This window comes from Elephas maximus, chromosome 1, assembly GCF_024166365.1.
Source record: "Elephas maximus indicus isolate mEleMax1 chromosome 1, mEleMax1 primary haplotype, whole genome shotgun sequence".
Taxonomy (NCBI): Eukaryota; Metazoa; Chordata; class Mammalia; order Proboscidea; family Elephantidae; genus Elephas; species Elephas maximus.
This window is the reverse complement of record NC_064819.1, coordinates 224,584,510-224,604,313: the sequence shown is the minus strand read 5'-3', so window position 1 is coordinate 224,604,313 and position 19,804 is coordinate 224,584,510. Positions and strand designations below refer to the sequence as shown.

General features: G+C 38.6%; 1 protein-coding gene across 7 annotated transcripts; it reads left to right on the top strand.

Annotated features, from left to right (window-relative positions):
* Positions 1-6,173: 6,173 nt before the first annotated feature.
* MTRF1L (mitochondrial translation release factor 1 like) lies at positions 6,174-18,970 on the top strand. 7 transcript variants are annotated; one of them, XM_049904029.1, is made up of 7 exons: positions 6,175-6,547; positions 10,109-10,188; positions 12,694-12,877; positions 13,892-14,055; positions 15,997-16,114; positions 17,563-17,699; positions 18,563-18,969. In XM_049904029.1, the coding sequence occupies exons 1-7, from the start codon at positions 6,289-6,291 to the stop codon at positions 18,761-18,763; spliced, it is 1,143 nt and encodes a 380-aa protein (XP_049759986.1). In that variant the 5' UTR covers positions 6,175-6,288; the 3' UTR covers positions 18,764-18,969. The 7 variants fall into 7 exon arrangements, with proteins under 7 accessions (XP_049760038.1, XP_049759986.1, XP_049759993.1 ...); XM_049904071.1 differs by lacking the exon at positions 6,175-6,547 and adding an exon at positions 6,555-6,655 and having other exon boundaries at positions 18,563-18,970; XM_049904036.1 differs by lacking the exon at positions 10,109-10,188 and having other exon boundaries at positions 12,719-12,877.
* The last annotated feature ends 834 nt before the right edge of the window (positions 18,971-19,804 follow it).

Sequence of the window (19,804 nt, the reverse complement as noted above, 5' to 3'; positions counted from 1 at the left end):
AAGTATACGTGTAAACTCTGAGAGCCAGACTTCTGCAGAGACTGATCTCGTACGGAGATCACACTTGGTAACGGATGGTACTTCACTCTGGCTGCTGTTACGTTACCCTAATGTAGTATAGATGCTCTGACAGTATTTTAGAGGCAGCTTGAGGCACAGTAGGTGTACTGGCATATGAACAATAAGAGCAAAACACAATTTTTATATCAAAGTTATGAAGTACAAATGTCAAGACCATAATGTGGTCTTTTTTTTTTTTTCTTAATCTAAAAAATATGTACATAGGATGACCAGTTATGATATCTGGTCATGGTGCATGAGACATTTATTAGGATCCTTTAATGCTGCCTAGGCTCTTACTTACAGAATGAAATGTATATTGGATATTTACCTGATAGTTCCATTTTGGGAAAGGACTATATAAATAGGTAAATAATGTTTATTTATTAGGAGCAAAAATACTTTTTCACCTCATTGAGCTGATTTAAAATAACGCCTGCTTAATTTGGGGTTTATCCATTTTTTTCTTTAACTTATGCTGAGAAAAGTAAATCATTGTAATTGTGACAAATGACATTTGCAAAAAATATATCAGATGCTTTGGGGAAAAATGTAAAGGGGACGAGTTTTTAAAAAATCAGGAAAATAAGAACCCCTCTGAAAACCACCTAAAATTTCATAGATCTAAAATGCCTGTAGATAGAATCCTATCAGAAATAAACACTTTGAGCTTGATACATTGGCAAATTATTTTGAAAGGTGGTGAAGATATTTCTAAAACATTTTCTTGGCCATGTATTTATAATTGACAGTTTATGATCCTAATTTTCAAAGTGTATTTTGCAAAAATTTTATTTGAGTGCCTTTTTCAGTTCTTTTAAAGTTTTTGATCACTATAAAATGTTTGTTCTGAGACAACAGTATTCACTACATAAAAATTTTAGTAATCCCTCACTTGCTACCTTCGCAAATATTTATCAGCAAAACCGATACCAAAAAACTTGTTTCAAAAGATTTTTTCTGCAACATTCTTACTACATGCCTGCAACACACAGCAGTAGGGAGTGTGTACTATTGTTTACAAACACCCATCATTAATTTCTTTGAGTATTTTAGAAATCGTTACTGTCACAGGTACAGTTCCCCTCCAGCCCAAAGTGACATCTTTTCAGATTAATTCAAGGGGAAACTAAAAACTTGTATTCTAATGAAAACACAATGAAAGGAAAGGTGTCACCCTAACTGTTAGCAGGAGCAGTTCTGAGGATTAACTTTCTTCCTAGGACAAAAGCTCTAAGACGAGTGGGCAAAGGAAAGCCGTGAAGACAATAACCAAAGGTAACATTTCCTAACACGTCATACATGGTCAACATCTGAAGTTCATTCAATCTTTACTATTTCTTATATTAAGTCTCCTTTCTGTTTCAGATATTTCAGCATTTTAAAACTGACTTAAACTGAACTGCTGTTATAGGGTTCCAGCTTTTAAATAGTTAGAAATACATATTTTAGAATAAAAGTTACAGAAATTGAAAACTAGTCTTGGATACGTGTCCTTTCTAAACATCTAGCTCTTATTGCTGTATTAAAATGCTGTCACATATAATGCTTACTCATGAAAAGGTATGCCCACAAATTCATATACGGAGAGTCATCTAAAAAAAATTGGTAACTTAGAATTATGAATTTTATTTCGAGTTACATTTCTCTCTCATTCGACGTTGGGCAAATCATTTTACCTCTGTTTCCTCATCTGCAAAAGAGGAACATATTTAGTTTACAGTATTACTATAAAAATTAAATGAAATAAACATGGAAAGAATACAGTGCTATATATAACACTATTATTTTTATCAAAGTTCTCCAGATCAATAATCCTCATTTTCAAGACTATCTGTATTAAATGTTATTTTAATGCCTTTCCCCTATTTTTCCAAACAATTTAAAAATCTGATTTAATTTCCTATTAAGGAAAAAAAAGCTTATTTTAAGATGGAGGAAGTATCAGTATGGTATTGTTCAGTAATATGATTCACAATCATTGTTTTCAGCTCACCGATATCACTGAATCGGTAATCTAGAAATATATTTCTGTCGATGCCATACATAAGTATATGGTTATTGTAAAGTGAGAGCTGTTTAAAAATTTAAGTTAAAAATAAAGTTTAAATAAGATAAATCATTGAAAGTTGTATTTCCCAAAAGAAATTTAAAAATATTCCCAAGGATCAGAATATAAATGTCATCATTTTCCAAATAAATAAATAAATGAAGGGATTTGACAGCAACTACCAACAACAGAGCTAAAAGTAACTTAAAAGGGACTGACCATTAGAAAACATTGCCACTGACATCCAGAAAAAAAAAACAAACCCAGGCCGTCGAGTCAATTCTGACTCATAGCGACCCTGTAGAACAGAGTAGAACATAGAAGGGAAAAAAAAAATTTTTTTTTTAATATTAAACCAAAAGACTAATAATTCAACTCATAGTAACTTTATAGGACAGAGTAGAACTGCCCCCTAGGGTTTCCAGGGAGTTGCTGGTGGATTCAAACTGCCGACCTTTTGGTCAGCAACCATAGCTCTTCACCCCTGCACCACCAGGACTCTTTTTTAATATTAGAGTAGTATGATTTCCTTTAATTTTTACCATGAAAATATGAAAAGAAAATATAAATAAAAGGTGGTTATGTGTTCATAAATTTTTTATTAATTATTTTAGAAGACTTTTTAGATTTACTGAAGAAATGCAAAGATAGTACAAGCACCCACCCCCCCACCCACTGAGCTGGTTAACATCTTACATTAATATGAGACATCTGTCACCAATATTGATGCATTATCAAGTCCATGTTTGACTTAGATTTCATCTGTTTCTTAGCTAATGTCTTTCTTCTGTTCCAGAATCCCATCTAGAATGTATTACATTTAGTCATCGCATCTGCTTAGGCTCCCCTTAGCTCTGACAGTTTCCCAGACTTTCCTTGTTTTTGATGACCTTGACAATTTTGAGGTTTACTGGTCAAGTATTTCGTATAATGTCCTTCAGTTGGGATGTCTGATGTTTTTCTCAGGATTAACCGAAACCAAACCCATACCATCTAGTCAATTCCGACTCATAGCGACCCTATAGGACAGAGTAGAACTGCCCCATAGGGTTTCCAAGGAGTGTCTCGTGGTTTTGAACTGCCGACCTTTTGGTTAGCAGCCATGACTCTTAACCACTACACCACCAGGGTTTCCTTTCTCATGATTAGACAGGGGTTATTGGTTTTTGGAAGAAAGAGCATACAAGTAAAGTGACATTCTCATCACATGATAGGAAGGGTACATAATATCATCATGACAAGTTTTTCTGTGCTTTTCTTTCCCTTTCTTTGAATCTATGTTACCTATGTATAATAATTTAGACTTCCTGAAAATGCTAAAATTTTCAACATGTAATTGTGGATGTTGACCTTCCTCACCTGGCTGAGGTAGTGTTCATTAGGTTTCTCCATTGTAAAGTTACTCTTAGTTATATATTTTTTAAGAGGTTATATTGGAGGTAAATTTCCTGGAAATTTACTGAGGTAAAAAAAGAAAACAAATGAGCAGATTACTCAGCACTACATTCCATTAAATGATTACTAATGAATACAATGAACTGGAAAGTGAATGGTAAAATAAAACTCCAAAACGATGTTAGTTGAATAGTCACTTAATGGAGGTGAAAACATTTCTTTTTTTTCCCCACTACCTGTATAAAAAAAAAATAATTATTACCTTAAATCCTCTACATTCCTTGGTAGTAAAGATCTTAGTCCTACTTATTGTCATAAGAGATCATTTAAATGGATAATCACTTTGCTGACTGCTTTTGTATATTGCCCTCCACTGAATAATGAACACTGAATATTGAAATCATGTAAAAGACTTGATACTTTTTTTTTCCTGGTTTTAATCTATTTGTCACAAATATGTTTCTTGTGTATGATTTTAGGATGTTTGTTAAATATTAAAAATAATTTCAACGTGTTTGATTCTGTAAATTTTATTATATTAAATGTGTGTAATTTTTTAACTACCATGTTCATTGTACTTCGTAATTTATATCCGTATTTTGGACTCTACCTATATTAGTGGACCACAAAGAACTTTTAAATGCATTAATACAATTTAAGAGGCACCATGCTTGGTTATTTTGCAATGCCAGAATAACTGTAGGTACTCATAAATTGACTAGATAATCCAGATTATTTCTCCTCTGATTTAAGATTTTCTGGGCTTTTCTTTCCTTTCCTTAAATCTATTTTATCTTTTTACCTACATACAAAAATAGACTTCCTGAAAATGCTAGATTTTCTACATGTAATAGAATTTGAGCATGACGATAATGTAAGAAAATTCAGAAGTCTTACCCTAAGTATGTTTTGTTTTCAAAGTAAAACTACAATTGTTTTATTTGACTATATTGTGGAAACTTATGGATATTATTGTAAAATGCATATGCATTATACCGATTTTCTTAAACTGTTTTGAATTAATAAAGAATTCACCAATGTATCCATAGACAAGTTACTGTTTCCTCATTGGTGTAACAGTATAGAAAAGGTACACTAACTTATTTGTTTTACTTACAAGTGTTTCTGCATCTGAGGGAAAAGAATAAATTTTGGTTGGATTCTTTACATTGTTCTATAAGGTTATTGTTTATTACAATTATGCACCTTTTATAAATATTTTTGAAATTACTTATGTTTTGAGAATTCTGATGAGATTCATCATTTTGAGTTTAAATGACTGCCAGGATTTTCTATGGTTAAAAAAAAAAATCGACGTTGCGTTTAGGATTCGAAAATAAACATGAATAGAAATGTGAACAACCTGACCAAGCCTGTTCTATATTAAGAACAGAATTAAAAAAAAAAAAAATGTGTGATACCTAGCACTATCCTAAAGAGAAACAACTTTTATAAAGCAGCGTGGTGTGAATATGAATTCAAAGTTAAAGAATTGAGGTACTTAGCTGGAGCTTTGAAGTAAGCAAACCTATTTTTGCTCTATATTATTTGGCGAGTTCTTTGATTCTTCAATTTCACTTTGCATTTGTATGTAGTGTGAAGGGAAGAATAGAGGCAAAGCAAACTCATTTTTAAAGAATTTTATACTTAACCTGGATAGTTTTGATTAATGACTTAAGGATGTTTTAATCATGTCAAGGGCTCTCGCTTTTTTTTTGTTTTGTTTCGTTTTGTTTTTAAGAATAAGTTACAGGCTCTTTCAGCTGTCAACAGCGTAAACGCTCAGCACTTAGTGTCTGACAGGTTAGGTAGTGGGCGTCCCCAGGTGTTCTAGCATCCCTCAGGTATGTCTTGGTTGTACTCACTCTCTCACACCCACTCCTCTGGTGGGCTGTGAAAACGTCTTTTGAGAACTGCAAAGCAGTATTCCAAAGAACTTCAGAATTCCTTGCGCCTTTCTGCCACCTGCAGTTTTGAGGGGGAGAGGGGGGCTAGGGCACCGGAGGAGGTGCTCGGAAGCCTTTGTTGGAACACAAACAACCTCTTAAAAAAGAAGCTGACAATAACTATAAATATGTGAGATGGGCCGGTGGTTCGCTGAGAAAGGAAGCTAAAAGCAAGTAAGTTACTTGGCAGATAAAGGGCAGGAAAGCAGACTTTGCAATACCACTCCGTGGTTGCCTTACGACACACTTCTCACACCCTCGTTAACGCGAGCCTGATCCACCGCCGGAAAGACACACAGACACACACACACACACAGATGAACACTCTGCATTTCCCCCTTAGAGATGACAGGCCAGGCTGGCACTGAAGAGGTCTTCCGTGGCTGAGACCGCAGTCCTTGTAGTCGACACTACACTGCCCTCCACTGCGCCACCTGAAGCCCTCGCTCAGCGCTTGGGAAATAAATCCTCACTGCCAGCTCTCCCCTTGCGCCGCCCAGGTCCCCCGGGGAAGCGGTTCTGACTAAGCGTCCAAAGAAGCCGCCCTGAGTCATCGGACCGCACCGCACGGCCCCGCCTCCGCGGGGCGGCCCGCCGCCAGGCCGACAGCCCCGCCCCTTCTACTTCCTGACCTGCCCCCCAAATTCCGGCGACTAATCTGACCCTTTAACGCCCGGCCGGAAGTATCAGGCAGCTTCCGGGAGGCTCTTTAAATCTAGCGCGTACGCCGGCGGGGGTGCGGCAAGCTCTCGCGTTTTTCCGAGGCCCCATCGTATCGCGAGACTTGTTCTGTTCGGACCTTCCGGCCTGGAAGAGCTTAATGGGCTCGACTTCGCTATGCGGGTTCGGCTTTTGTGGAAGGCGACGCGGTGCCTCTGGTCCCGTGGAGCTCCGGTCCAGGCCCGCCGGTCCCTGAGCTGCGGAAGCCGACCGCTGGAGGAGCTGTTCGCCTGCGGCGGACCCCTGCGGACCTTCCTCGAGCGCCACGCAAAGTCTGAAGTCCATTTGCAGGCCAGGGGGCCCGAGCTGGCAGTGGTGGCCAAACGGCTGAGCGAGAAGGAGCAGGAGCTGTGGGAGACCGAGCACTTGCTGCACGGTACGGGCCGGACCCAGGCAGCGGATGCAGAGGAAATTTGTTTGCTTTTTCCGTTAAGCCGCTGTCCAGGTGTCCACAGTCTACCAGAATTTGAGGCTCTGGGCTCAGGTGCAGCCTTTTTTTGGTTTGGGTCAGCGTGGTGCATTCTGCTTTCTTCTCCCTTGTTTGCGTCCATGGTACAGCGCTCCGTCCCCTTCTATAGAAGTTAAGTTGACGTTTATTGTCTGGATACTCTGCCGAGAGTTTATTAGCCCACCAAGGACAAGGATGGCGCTGTCTCTGTCCTGTGCTCCAGATAGTGTTTCTCAGAATATAGTGAGGTGACCACCTGCAATAATATCAGGAGAGGTGCTTGTTAAATCCACACTTATGACTCAGACACTTGAGACCTAGGACTGTGCATTTGAACAAGTTTCCCAGGTGATACACGTGCATACAAGTCTGGGATGGGCCCAGAGTTTCTGCAAGTTCCACGGGATGTGGAGCTGCTGGTCCATGAACGACACCTGAGTAGCAAGGCTCTAGTGAGGGTCTACTGGGGGAGACAAATAATTATGCAGCTGATAAGGAGAACTTGTTGGGAAGGCTTTACAAAGGGATAAAAGCCCACTCTTAAAGGATATAATACATGTGGTCCCTGGATTACAAAACAGTTCTGATCCTAAGTCTGTCTTTAAGCCAAATTTGTATGTAAGTTGGAACAGGTATGGGAACATCAGTTAGACAAGTGTTTTTGTCTTAGTATGTAGGGTATAGTGTACCTTTCTAAGCATTAAAAAAAACTAAGTATTTCTAGGTACACAAAACATCTTTAACATAATACAATAATATAATGTTTTGATGCACATCGAAAAATAATGCCCCTTTGTTATAATAAACCATTGTATGTACCTCAAATTTAATATAATAGGCTTTACTGAGGTTGGTTCGTAACTACAGGTTGTATGTAGTGATTCAGGCATTCATAACCCAGGGACTGCCTAACCTTTATTGAGCTCTTGACTATGCTCCAGGCTTTGGTCAGCACTCTTAGTATTAACTTAATTCACATAAACTATGAGTTAGGCTTTTTTAGCCCATTCGACAGAAGAGGAACCTGAGACAGAAAGAGGTAAAATAACTCAGCTCATGGTTGCAAAAAATAGAGGTTGGATTTGACTGACTCCAAATCTCATATTCTTAACCACTGTATTCTGTTAAGGAAGAGGAGAGGTTCAAGGAATAGCAGATTTGCAACATTTTGTTGTTAGGTGCCATCAAGTCAGTTCCGACTCATAGTCACCCTGTGTACAACAGATCAAAACACTACCTGGTCCTGCGCCATCCTCACTACTGTTGCTATGTATGAGCCCACCGTTGCAGCCGCTATGGCAGTCCATCTTGTCAAGGGTTTTCCTTTTTCACTGACTCTGCTTTACCAAGCATGATGTCCTTCTCCAAGGACTGGTCCCTCCTGATAACATGTCCAACATACCTGAGATGAAGTCTTGCCATCTTCACTTCCAAGGAGCACTCTGGCTCTGCTTCTTTCAGGACAGACTTAAATTCACTGTTCTGGCAGTCCGTGCTATATTCAGTATTTTTCACCAAACCATAATTCAAAGGTGTTAATTCTTCTGTTTTCTAACTCAGTGTCCATCTTTCCCATGCCTGTAAGGCAACTGAAAATACCATGGCTTGGGTCAGGTGCACCGTAGCCCTCAAAGTGACACCTTTGTTTTTTTTTTTTTTTTTTTAACACTTTAAAGAGGTCTTTCGCAGTAGGGAAATCCTGGTGGCGTAGGGGTTAAGTGCTGTGGCTGCTAACCACAGGGTCAGCAGTTCGAATCCACCAGGCGGTCCTTGAAAACTCTATGGGCCAGTTCTACTCTGTCCTGCAGGATCGCTATGAATCGGAATCGACTCGACGGCACGGGGCTTGGGCTTGGGCTTTTGCAGTAGATTTTCCCAGTAAGTCGTTTGATTTCTTGACTGCTGCTTCCATGGCTGTTGATTGTGGCTGCAATTAAAATGAAATCCTTGACAACTTCAGTCTTTTCTCAGTTCATCATGATGTTGCTTATTCGTCTAGTTGTGAAGATTTTTGTTTTTATGTTGAAGTGTAGTCTATACTGAAGGCTGTAGTCTTTGATCTTCATCAGTAAGTGCTTCAAGTCCAACATTTTGTGTTGTTGTGAGGTGCTGTCAGGTTGGTTCTAATTCAGCGACCCTATGTACAAACAACGAAACACTGCCAGGTCCTGTGTCATCCTCACAGTCTTTGTTATGTTTGAGCCTGTTTTTGCAGCCACCATGTCAGTGCATCTCACTGACGATCTTCCTCTTTTTCGCTGACCCTCTACTTTACCAAGCATGATATCCTTCTCTAGGGACTGGTCCTCCTGGTAACATGTCTGAAGTACGTGAGACAAATTCTCACCATCTTTACTTCTAAGGAGCATTCTGACTGTACTTCTTCCAAGACAGATTTGTTCATTTTTCTGCAAGTCCATGGTATATTCTTCTTTATTCATTGTCCAGCTTTCCCATGCATATGAGCTTATTGAAAACACCATGGCTTTGGTCAGGTGCACCTCGGTCCTTAAAGTGAAGTCTTTGCTTCTTAACACTTTAAATCTTTATGGAGGAGCCCTGGTTGTTCAATGGTTAAGTGCTGTGCTTCTTACTGAAAGGTCAGCGGTTCAAATCCACCATATGCTCCCTGGGAGAAAGATGCAGCACTTTGCTTCCATAAAGATTACAGCCTTGGAACCCTATGATTCAGTTCTACTTTGTCTTCTGGGGTCACTGTAAGTTAGAATCAACACAACAGCAATGGGTTTGGCGTTTTTGGAATCTTTACAGAAGGTTTTTTTTTTTTTTTTGAATCATTACAGAAGGAGCTTTCTGCCACAGAACATCTGGTGGTTTCGAACCACTGACCTTTCGGTTAGCAGCTGAGTGGTTAACCACTGTGCCACCAGGGCTTCTTCATGTTGTCTGTAGGGTAGAGCAAATAAGAGACAATATATTTTGTAAGGTAAAAACAACAGCTCAAGGATTAAAAGGATTAGGGTGAAACACGAGAGAGACAACTAAAACATGTCAATGTTCTGTAAACATTAGACAGTGTCAAAATCTTTGGGTGTACACTTATGCTAATGAAGCATTTACTGATAAGACAATAACTTTCTACCTTTATAATTCTGATTTAAATGGTAGATTCTTCTGTTGCCCTTCTGGTCTTTCCAACTAGCTCGGGGCATTCATTTGTTATTAGTACAGTCTAAGTTGGAACACTAAGCATATTTTTTCATATATTTCTTGGCGATGAGACTATAACTTTTTAATTAGCTTCATGTTTTGATATTTTAGTTTTATTTATACTTGTCATCAGAAAAAAAAATTTAAGCTATATGCTTATGAAGACTACTGTATAAAATGCTTCTTTTAATTAATGGCAGTTATTAAAAGGGCAAGATAGACATTTTCTCTTCAGCTGCAATAACAATCCTTACCTTGAAATCTGTTGGCAATTTGACACTAATTATGGAAAACTTAACCTGCTGCCTTTTTTATTAGATGAGAATGAAGACTTAAGGAAACTTGCAGAGAATGAAATAACTTTGTGTCAAAAAGAAATAACTCAACTGAAACATCAGGTATGGTCTTCACAGAAATAAAGCATTTAAGCTGTTCTGTTGTTAGCTAGCCATCGAGTCGGTTCTTCCTCTTAGCAACTCCGTGTACAACAGAAGGAAACACTGCCAGGTCCGGCATCGTCCTCAGAATCGTTATGCTTGAGCCCATGGTTGCAGCTACTGTGTCAGTCCATTTCGTTGAGGGTCTTCCTCTTTTTCACTGGCCCTCTACTTTACTGAGCATGATGTCCTTTTCCAGGGACTGCTCCCTCCTGACAACATGTCCAAAGTACGTATGATGAGGTCTCGTCATCCTTCTGAGGAGCATTCTGGCTGTAAGACCTAGAGTGGGCCCTCATATTTTTAAGAACTGAATTGTATTGCTTTGGTTTTATATCCCTGAGGATTGCAAGAGAATTTATAGGAGTTAAATGAAGGGTAAGCATTATATGAAATTAGAACCAAGCTTTGCTCTTTGTTAATTCTATAAAACCAAAAAACCCGTTGCTGTCGAGTCGATTCTGACTCATAGCAGCCCTATAGGGTAGAACTGCCCCATGGAGTTTCCAAGGACCGCCTGGTAGATTCAAAGTGCCAACCCTTTGGTTGCAGCTGCAGCAGTTAACCATGACACTACCAGAATTTCCTAATTCTATAAAGCAGAGCTTAAAGATTTACAGCAGTTGTCTCTGGATGTAAGTGAAAGAACGTATTAAGGTGAGGAAGGGGGCTTATTTTAGAGATTCTACCCTTTCTCTAGTCAAATGTGGCACTTACTGATAATCAATGTCCCTTCCACCTACTCTGCAGGGAAAGTTCCAGTATAGGGTGAAAGTTCTAGGGTAGCTTGCCTTCTGTTTTCTTAATTTTTTTGTGTGAAATAGAAGAACATTTATATTAAAGGTTTCTGTTCTTTGGCTAGTAACAAAGAAGTAAAGTCTACCACTTATTAGTTCAACTTTTGAGTGATCCCGTTCTATCACCATAGGCTAGGGAGATGGAAAGTGGTAACAGGTATAGGCCCGAATCAACATATAGTATGACAGTTCAGAAATCAAGTAGATTTGGGTTCTAGCTCTTCCACTATTTAGTAGAATGATACTGGGCAACTAGATTACTCAGCCCCTCTGTCTTAGTCACCTAGTGCTGCTACAGCAGAAATACAAGTAGGTAGCTTTAGCAAACAAATTAATGAAGGCCCTTCCCTCTTCAGCTTTTCTGTTCCTTGACTCCTCAGTGATCTTCACGTAGCGTGACATCCGGCTTCCCTCATCTCTGTTTGCTTGCTTGGTTGCTTGCTCAGTGTGCTCTTTTTATATCTCAAAAGAGATTGACTTAGTGGTTAAGTGCTATGGCTGCTAACCAAAGCGTTGGTAGTTCAAATCCACCAGGCACTCCTTTGAAACTCTATGGGGCAGTTTTACCCTGTCCTATAGGGTCGCTATGAGTCGGAATCGACTTGAAGGCAGTGGGTCCTACACTAATACTACCTCATTAACATAACAAAGAAAACCCATTCCCAAATGAGCTTATAACCACAGGTATAAAAACCAAACCTGTTGCTCTTGAGTGGATTCCAACCTACAGAGGTCAGAGTAGAACTGCCCCATAGGGTTCCCAAGGAGCAGCTAGTGAATTCGAACTGCTGACCTTTTTTTTCCAGTTTGCAGCTCTAGCGCTTAATCGCTGCACCGCCAGGGCTCCCCACCACAGGTATACGGGTTAGGAATGACATCACGTATTTTTGAGGGACACAATTCAACCCATAATACCCTCTAAACTTAGTTTTCACATTGTAAGGTAGAAACATTAAAAGCTACCCAAGATTATTTTAGGAATTAAAGTATGTAAAGTGCTTTTGAGTTCCTGGCATAGGTTAAGGAACCAGTAAATGTTGGTAGCTTTTTTTCCTAATTCACCTATTCTACGAAGGCTTTTTCTGTATCCATTTATCTAGTATGTAAGTGCAAACCATACTGTTGTAATGGAAGGAGGAATGACCTAGGACCTCTGAGACTTGAGTTCTTGTGCCTGCTCTGCCAGTAGGAAGCCCTGTGCCATTTAACAAGTCGTTTAAGCTCTGTGAACCTCAGCTTCTTTTACGTGTAAAATGAAGGAATTAGTTCAGATCATCTCTAAGGCCCTTTTCAGTTCCAAAATTGCAAGTTTCTTTTCCATATTAAGTAGGCTTAAAAAAAAAAAAAAAAAAAATGCAGTTCCAGGGCATTTGTTTTTCTACCCAGTGGTGCCTTATATTTCAGGGGGATGGAGCTAGAATCACCTATTTCTTTTGCTTACATACAGTACAGTGTCCTACTCACAGCAAGCATTTAATTATAAGAATTACGAATAAGTTCATGTATATGAACTTATACATGAACTCCAAAAAGAAAGACAAGCCTATAAGCTTTAGCTGAACCTTATAGCATTAAGATATAGTTGTAACATTAATATTTTCTGGAAGTTACGTATTAATTTTTTATGAAGTTCATAATTACAGGACGGATGGTATTTTTGTATTTACAGATTATCTTACTCTTGGTTCCCTCAGAAGAAACAGATGAAAATGACTTGATCCTGGAAGTGACCGCAGGAGTTGGGGGTCAGGAGGCGATGCTGTTTACTTTGGAAATGTTTGAGATGTATCAGCAATATGCTGCATTTAAAAGGTGGCATTTTGAACCTCTGGAATATTTGCCAAGTGAAATAGGTTAGTAAACTGATTTGAGTACAAGTGTGGATTTAATTTCTCTGCATGTGTCCTAGGAAGAGGCCTGGAAAGACCATTGCTGGGCCTGAGAGTGTGTTTGCAAGAATGCTTAAGTAGTAGTATGCTCATCATTTACGTAGTAATTTTGAATGCAGATATACCAATTTGAAAATGGCCTCTGAAATGGTAGTCATTCAGTAATACTAACCACTGAATGACTAACGGTCTTTTAAAAGTGGTCTTTTAGATCTGTTAATCAGTTCGTTAGCACTATACATGTTTTAGGTTTAATAACGTAAGCAATAAAGATATTAAGCATTAAAACATTGAGTATTATCGTCATGGATTGAAGTGTGTCCCCACAAATATGTGCTGACTTGGTTAGGCCATGATTCCCATAATTGTTTGGTTCCCCTCCAATTTGTGGTTGTATTTTTATGTTAAAGAGGATTAGGGTGGAATTGTACCACCACCCTTAGCCAGGTCACATCCCTGATCCAGTGTAAAGGGAGTTTCCCTGGGGTGTGGCCTGCACCACCTTTTATCTCTCAAGAGAGAAAAAGGAAAAGGAAGTGAGCAGAGAAGGGAACCTCCTATCGCCAGGAAAGCAGCACTGGGAACAGAGCTCTTCCTTTGGACCTGGGGTCCCTGCGCCTGAGGAGCTCCTTGACCAGGGAAGACTGATGAGAAGGATCTTCCTCCAGAGCCGACAGAGAGGGCCGTCCCCTGGAGCTGACACCCTGAATTTGGACTTGTAACCTACTAGACTGTGAAAGAATAAATTTCTGTTTGTTAAAGCCATCCAATTGTGGTATTTCTGTTACAGCAGTACTAGATGACGAAGACAATTACAGACTTGTTCAAATTTTTTAATTAATATGGTTTACAATCTGTATGCTTACATGTATTCTTTTGAGGCTCTTTTAAATGTATTTCTAGATAGTAGAAGTGATGGCCAATTATTTATAAATGGCAGGAGTAATAAAAGAATTCCCCTTTCCCTATGTTTTTCAGGTGGCCTGAGACGTGCATCTGCCAGCATTGGGGGTACAGAAGCCTATAAGCACATGAAATTTGAAGGAGGCGTGCACAGAGTACAGAGAGTGCCAAAGACAGAGAGGCAGGGCCGCATCCACACGAGCACCATGACTGTGGCGATTCTACCCCAGCCTACCGAGGTGAAGCATCATCTCCTCTCTCCTTGGGATCCTGGGGGTAGTTGCTCTTCTTGCCTCCCGAGTAACACATTATGTGTATTGAACTGAGTATCTCTATCATTTGGGCTTCAGGGCTTCATCATATATTTTTGAGTTGGCTTTTGAGAATTTAGGATCTCAGTCCAAAAAGTATTAACTGTAACAATAAAAACCCATTGCCATCGAGTTGATTCTGACTCATAATGACCCTATAAAATAGTTGGTAAGAATTAAGGAATTTATAAATGATCTTAGCTTGTGTTACCAATTTATTAATTTTTCTCTACCACTAATATTAGATATTGTGAGACCATTTTCATAGGTGAAACGATATTTTTCTTTGCTAAAAGGTCTAGGTTTTATTCTATTTGAAATAGAACCTAAGACTGATTGTCTTTATGATGATTTTTGCTTCAGTGTGACAGGTTCCCAGGGTATTAATAGTAAGAATCCTGTCTTAACAAGGGTAATGACTTAACAGAATTGCTACTTCAGAACTCAAACACGTTAAAATGGAAGTGTCTTGTTAGTGTTGATAATGACTGTACTTTACTTTCACAAAGCAAATTCTCAGTTTATATTTGTAAAATAACTTAGTTGGGAAGTTCTGCTTTGCTTACAGCGCTTCTGCTGGAAAGCTACTTTTATAGGAAATATTTGTCTTGTCTTTCAGAATGAAGTATTAGTATTTAGGGGTGAAGGGAGTTTAATTGAGAGTTTCTGTTTATTAATTTTGGAAGAGTGCTGTTTGACTCTCTGTAATGGTTAAAGGAGTTCCTTTCTTTAGATCTCATTTTTATGTGCTGTCTACATGAGGAAAAGAAGAGTTTGTGGAGAGCAAAGTAGTGAAAGGGTAGGGGCCACATCTAGATACTAGTCACTTCAGGAAAAGCTGGAGACAGAGGTCGCTATATCATCTCATTTAATTCTTCTGGCAACTGAAAGAGGGAGCCAGTTAGGGGGACATGGCAGGCCTATGAAATGGTAGGATTCCTACTCGTGGGGTTATAGACATGTCACCGTATTGTTCAGGAAACAGCTTTTTAAATCTGGTAGTTCTGATGGTGAGTCCCAGGACAGAGCATTATCCTGACATCAGATCCCAGTATATTCATGAACTGAGCCTTTACCCTTGACTTCTAGGCCTTTGTCATTTCCATTTGCTTCATTTCTGCCTCCAGATATGTTTAGCTCCCCTTTATTTAAAACTAAACCAAAAAAATAAACCCTTCCAAGTGGTTAAGAGCTCAGCTACTAACTAAAAGGTCAGCAGTTCGAATCTACCAGCCACTCCTTCGAAACCCAACGGGGCAGTTCTTTTCTGCTCTGTAGCGTTGCTATGAGTCGGAATTGACTGGACAGCAATGGGTTTGGATTTTTTGGTTTATAGTCCTCGAGTGAACATTGCTTTATCTTCTAAATTTTTTTTTAACTCAGAAGTACACTATAAAATCTCATTTTAACCATATTCACATTTCTAACAGTAGCTAAGTCCTGCTTTTGTGGTAAGAGGAAGGTGATTTAATAGAGAAGCCTGGTTTTTGAGGATTACTTTGACCCCCTACTCTTCGAAAAAAAAGTTTAAAAAATGGTATCCTTCTAACTACTTTATATTCTTAAAATTAAATCTGAATCTTTTGCGCTTTGTATGTAGCATATATTTTTACAGTGAAACTTGCGAAAGCCAGAACCTGTGTAAGGCAGAAAAGGAAAACAAGTATTTTCCACTAAAAGGAGCAATAGCAAAGTGGTAACCTGCACCCAGTCAAAGGCAAAAACTTTTGAGACCCAGAAAACAAGACAGTCCCATCAGGTTCTAGCTCTCACAGGTTTTACTATGCTTATAAATGGATAGTTCCTGTCTTTGGACATTTGGTATGCATAATTTTTTTTTTTAAATCCCACCTTTTCTCTCATGTATAGATTAACCTGGTGATTAATCCTAAAGATCTGAGAATTGATACTAAGCGAGCCACTGGAGCTGGGGGCCAACATGTAAACACCACAGACAGCGCAGTCCGGATCGTTCACCTTCCGACAGGTATTCACTGGTTCCTTCAGAATGAGACACTGAAGAAAGAATCAGTTTCTGAGGGACCTAACTAATTCTCCACTGAAATAGATCCTCAGTTACAGAGGAGTATATACAGCTAACCCTTCTGTTATTAATTACCTGATTCATTTAGACTTACCCTTAGCTGAAACTGCTGTGCAGGACGGTTGCAAAGCCAGAAAGAGAGCACTGATTTTCATATTAGTGACTAGGAAGAAAAGGTGTGGCTAGTCTTTCCAGATAATCTGCTGAGATTCTAAGTAGCTTTCACTATTTAAAAAATGCCTCACAGTGAAGTAATTATTACGGGTTTTTCTGCATCAGAAGGTGGTCTAAATCACTGGAGGGAGAGGACATGGACTCATTTGAGAAAATGAAGGTTTTGGACCTGCTCCCCAGGAACAGACATAGGCAAAATTTTGCATGTCATTTCAGAGCTTCTTTCCATGAAGTCCACCCACAGACCTCTAGGAGTTCTGGCTCCAGGTAGTAAAGCAGTGGGACTGTATGTAAATCTTAGCCTTCAGTATACTCCTAGGCAGAGCTATGTGTGGATTGCAAGTGTCACTGCAGCCATTTATATGTGATGAAGAGTATGTGGGCAGGAAGCCTCAGTTATCTTTAAAGAATACAAGAATCTCTTGACAGATTTCAAATGGGCATAACTGTCATTAATTGGTAGTGATTGATGGGAGCGCTGGATTGATATGTTTTTGTTTTTCTGAATATGGGGAAAATCTCATGTTAAACTTTAAAATGATGTCTTATGTAACATATAGTACGTAAACATGAATAGAAAAAAAAATTAGAAGGAAATATTCCAAAATATTAATAGTGATCATCCCTGGTAAAGGAGCCCTGATGGTGCAGTGATTAAGCCTTCACCTGCTAATGGGAAGTTCAGCAGTTCGAACCCACCAGCTGCTCAACAGGAGAAAAATGTGGCAGTCTGCTTCCGTAAAGATTACAGCCTTGGAAACCCTATATGGGCAGCTCTACTCTGTCCTGTAGGATCGCTTTGAGTTGGAATCGCCTTGACAGCAATGTTTTTTTTTTTTTTAATCCCTAGGATTTTTACCTTCTTTATATCTCAGCTTCTATAATCAGTAGTTATTATTCTAAAAAAAATATGGTGGCCGGAGCTGAGGGTGTGGGAAAGCAATCTATATTAAATGATATATACTTACTATTTAGTATGTATGCCTTCAGTATGCAAATACTTTGCACTATTGCTCAAACTTAAATGTTCAGTTTTTTTTTTTTTATATAAACTCTATGAAAGTTACTTGTTCATAGTCTTCCTTTTATGTTAGAGTCCTATTTTTCCCTGTCATCAAGGAAGAAGAAAAAGGATGAGAAGGAAAAGGAGTGTTCCTTGATAATAAATGAAGAAGATTTTTCTGTTAAAACTCTTTAATTCTCATAACACTATTCAGGTGTTGTTTCTGAATGCCAACAAGAAAGATCTCAACTGAAAAATAGAGAGATGGCTATGAAAAAGTTACGTGCAAAACTGTACAGCATGCATCTAGAAGCAGCAGCAAGTAAAAGATACAATGCTAGGAAGATTCAGGTAAAGTGAAATTCTATAATAACCTCTAAAAAATGATTATATTTTTAGATAACCTAGTTTTTACATATGCCAGAATTATCTTAATATGATTGTCAAAATAAGAAAACAATTCAAGTAGCTTAACCAAAGGCTATACTTGGATTATAGTGATTTTACACCTTTGCCCTGTGTTCTTCAATCAAGGGCATTTTTCTCAGACTTTTAAGCAAAATTAATTAAAAAATGACATATTGATTCATTTTGAATCACTTGAGAATTATGGGTACAAAAACATTGAAAAGCAAAGTGAACTTACTTTCTTCCTTTTTGGTGTTTAATTCTATTAACAACAAAGCCCTTTTAAGAATTCCTCGGTATAGATAATTTATCACCTTGTCCTTGGAAACCCTATGGGGCAGTTCTACCCTGTCCTTTAGGGTCACTATGAATCTGAATCGACTTGATGGCAGTGGGTTTTGTCACCACTGAAGATGTCTAGGTAATTCACAGAGATTGAATATATTCAGCTACCATTTGAATATCCACTATGTGCCAGGCCCTTTATATACATTATTAGTGTATAGTAGGTGTTGTTATTTGTACTTTACAGATCATGAAGCTGATGTTTAGAGTTGAAATCAATTTCTTGAAGTCCTAGAGCTCTGAAGTGGCAGAGATGGAATTCAAAGACTAATTTGTCTGACTTTAAAGCCCATATTCTTTTCTCTATGTTGTGTTCCCATTTCATTTGGGGATTGTGTAAAACTTGGTTTTTACATTGTGTTTCATAATCTAAATCAAGAACTTAACCTCCAGATAGAACTGTAGGTGTGAAGTTGCCTTGTATCTAACTACGTCTTATATCTTTTTTTTTTTTTAAATAGATTGGAACTAAAGGAAGGTCAGAGAAAATCAGGACATACAATTTTCCACAGAACCGGGTTACAGATCACAGAATAAACAAGTCCCTGCATGATCTTGAAGCTTTTATGCAAGGAGAGTATCTACTGGATGAACTGGTACAGTCACTGAAGGAATATGCTGATTATGAATCCTTAGTAGAAGTTATTTCCAGAAAGGTTTAAATCGATTTGTTAAAGCTTTTTAGAGCTTATGAAAAGGCTACTACAGCAAGTCACACTGTGTGTAAGTACTCACCAGTATTCTCTTGAAAAACATGGGTTAACACAGTTGAGAGTAATACGCATATTCTTACGACTGATAACTTATGTAAATCTCTTAATGTATTAGTAAAAAACATACAATATAATCATGACTGTGGTTGTAAATTCATGTAATCTCAGAAGTAGACAAAAGAAGACAGTCCTTTGTTTTATGAAAAATATTTAATGGATGATTAAATATTTGGTTTATTGTAACTTTCTATCATAGAAAACTTCAAACATAAGAGAAAATAGGCATATGACAATAAATATTGTTTTAGTCAGGGTCCAGTGAGGAAACATGCCACACTGGTAGTTTGAACAAGGAGTCCCTAGGTGGTGCAAACAGCGCATTCAGCTCCTAAATGAAAGATTGGATGTTTGAGTTCCCCCAGAGGTGCCTCTGAAGAAAGGCCTGACAATCTAATTCCAAGAAAAACAAACAAAAAAATGGGCACTGAAAACCTTGTGGAGCACAGTTCTACCCTCACACACATAGGGATGTCATGAGTCAGAGTTGACTAAGTGGCAATTGGTTTACTAGTTACTCTGAACGCAGAGAGAGTAATGGACAAATTCTGGTCTGTGAACTGACACTGGCACCTACTCTACTCACCAATCTAGTTATTCTTAGGTGACCAAGTGTAATTTTTGACACCTAGAAAAAGGTAAGGGTACAATACCATAATTTCTGGCATGGAGCCTACTGGAACCTGAAGTCTTAACATTTTAAGGGCCTTGGAATTTTGTAGATGTTTATACAAGCAAGCCATCTCCATAGCTCTCATTTACAAACCAGGCATTGTCACTCCTACCTACCTTTTGCTGTCCCCTGTACCTAGAAAACGCAGTTTTTATACCTATGCAGATAGATTGCGAGGTCCAACCTAAAGGGCACCTGGGCAGAATTCACTGCTCCTTCATTTGTATTCCCATAGTACTTTATCACACCTTATGACCACA

Bases quoted from the DNA above. Each gene is read 5' to 3' on its own strand.
- MTRF1L (XM_049904029.1), top strand. From the start codon at position 6,289: ATGCGGGTTCGGCTTTTGTGGAAGGCGACGCGGTGCCTCTGGTCCCGT. The intron at 12,878-13,891 runs GTTAGTAAACTG...TATGTTTTTCAG, and splicing joins ATATTTGCCAAGTGAAATAG to GTGGCCTGAGACGTGCATCT. The intron at 14,056-15,996 runs GTGAAGCATCAT...TCTCATGTATAG, and splicing joins TTCTACCCCAGCCTACCGAG to ATTAACCTGGTGATTAATCC.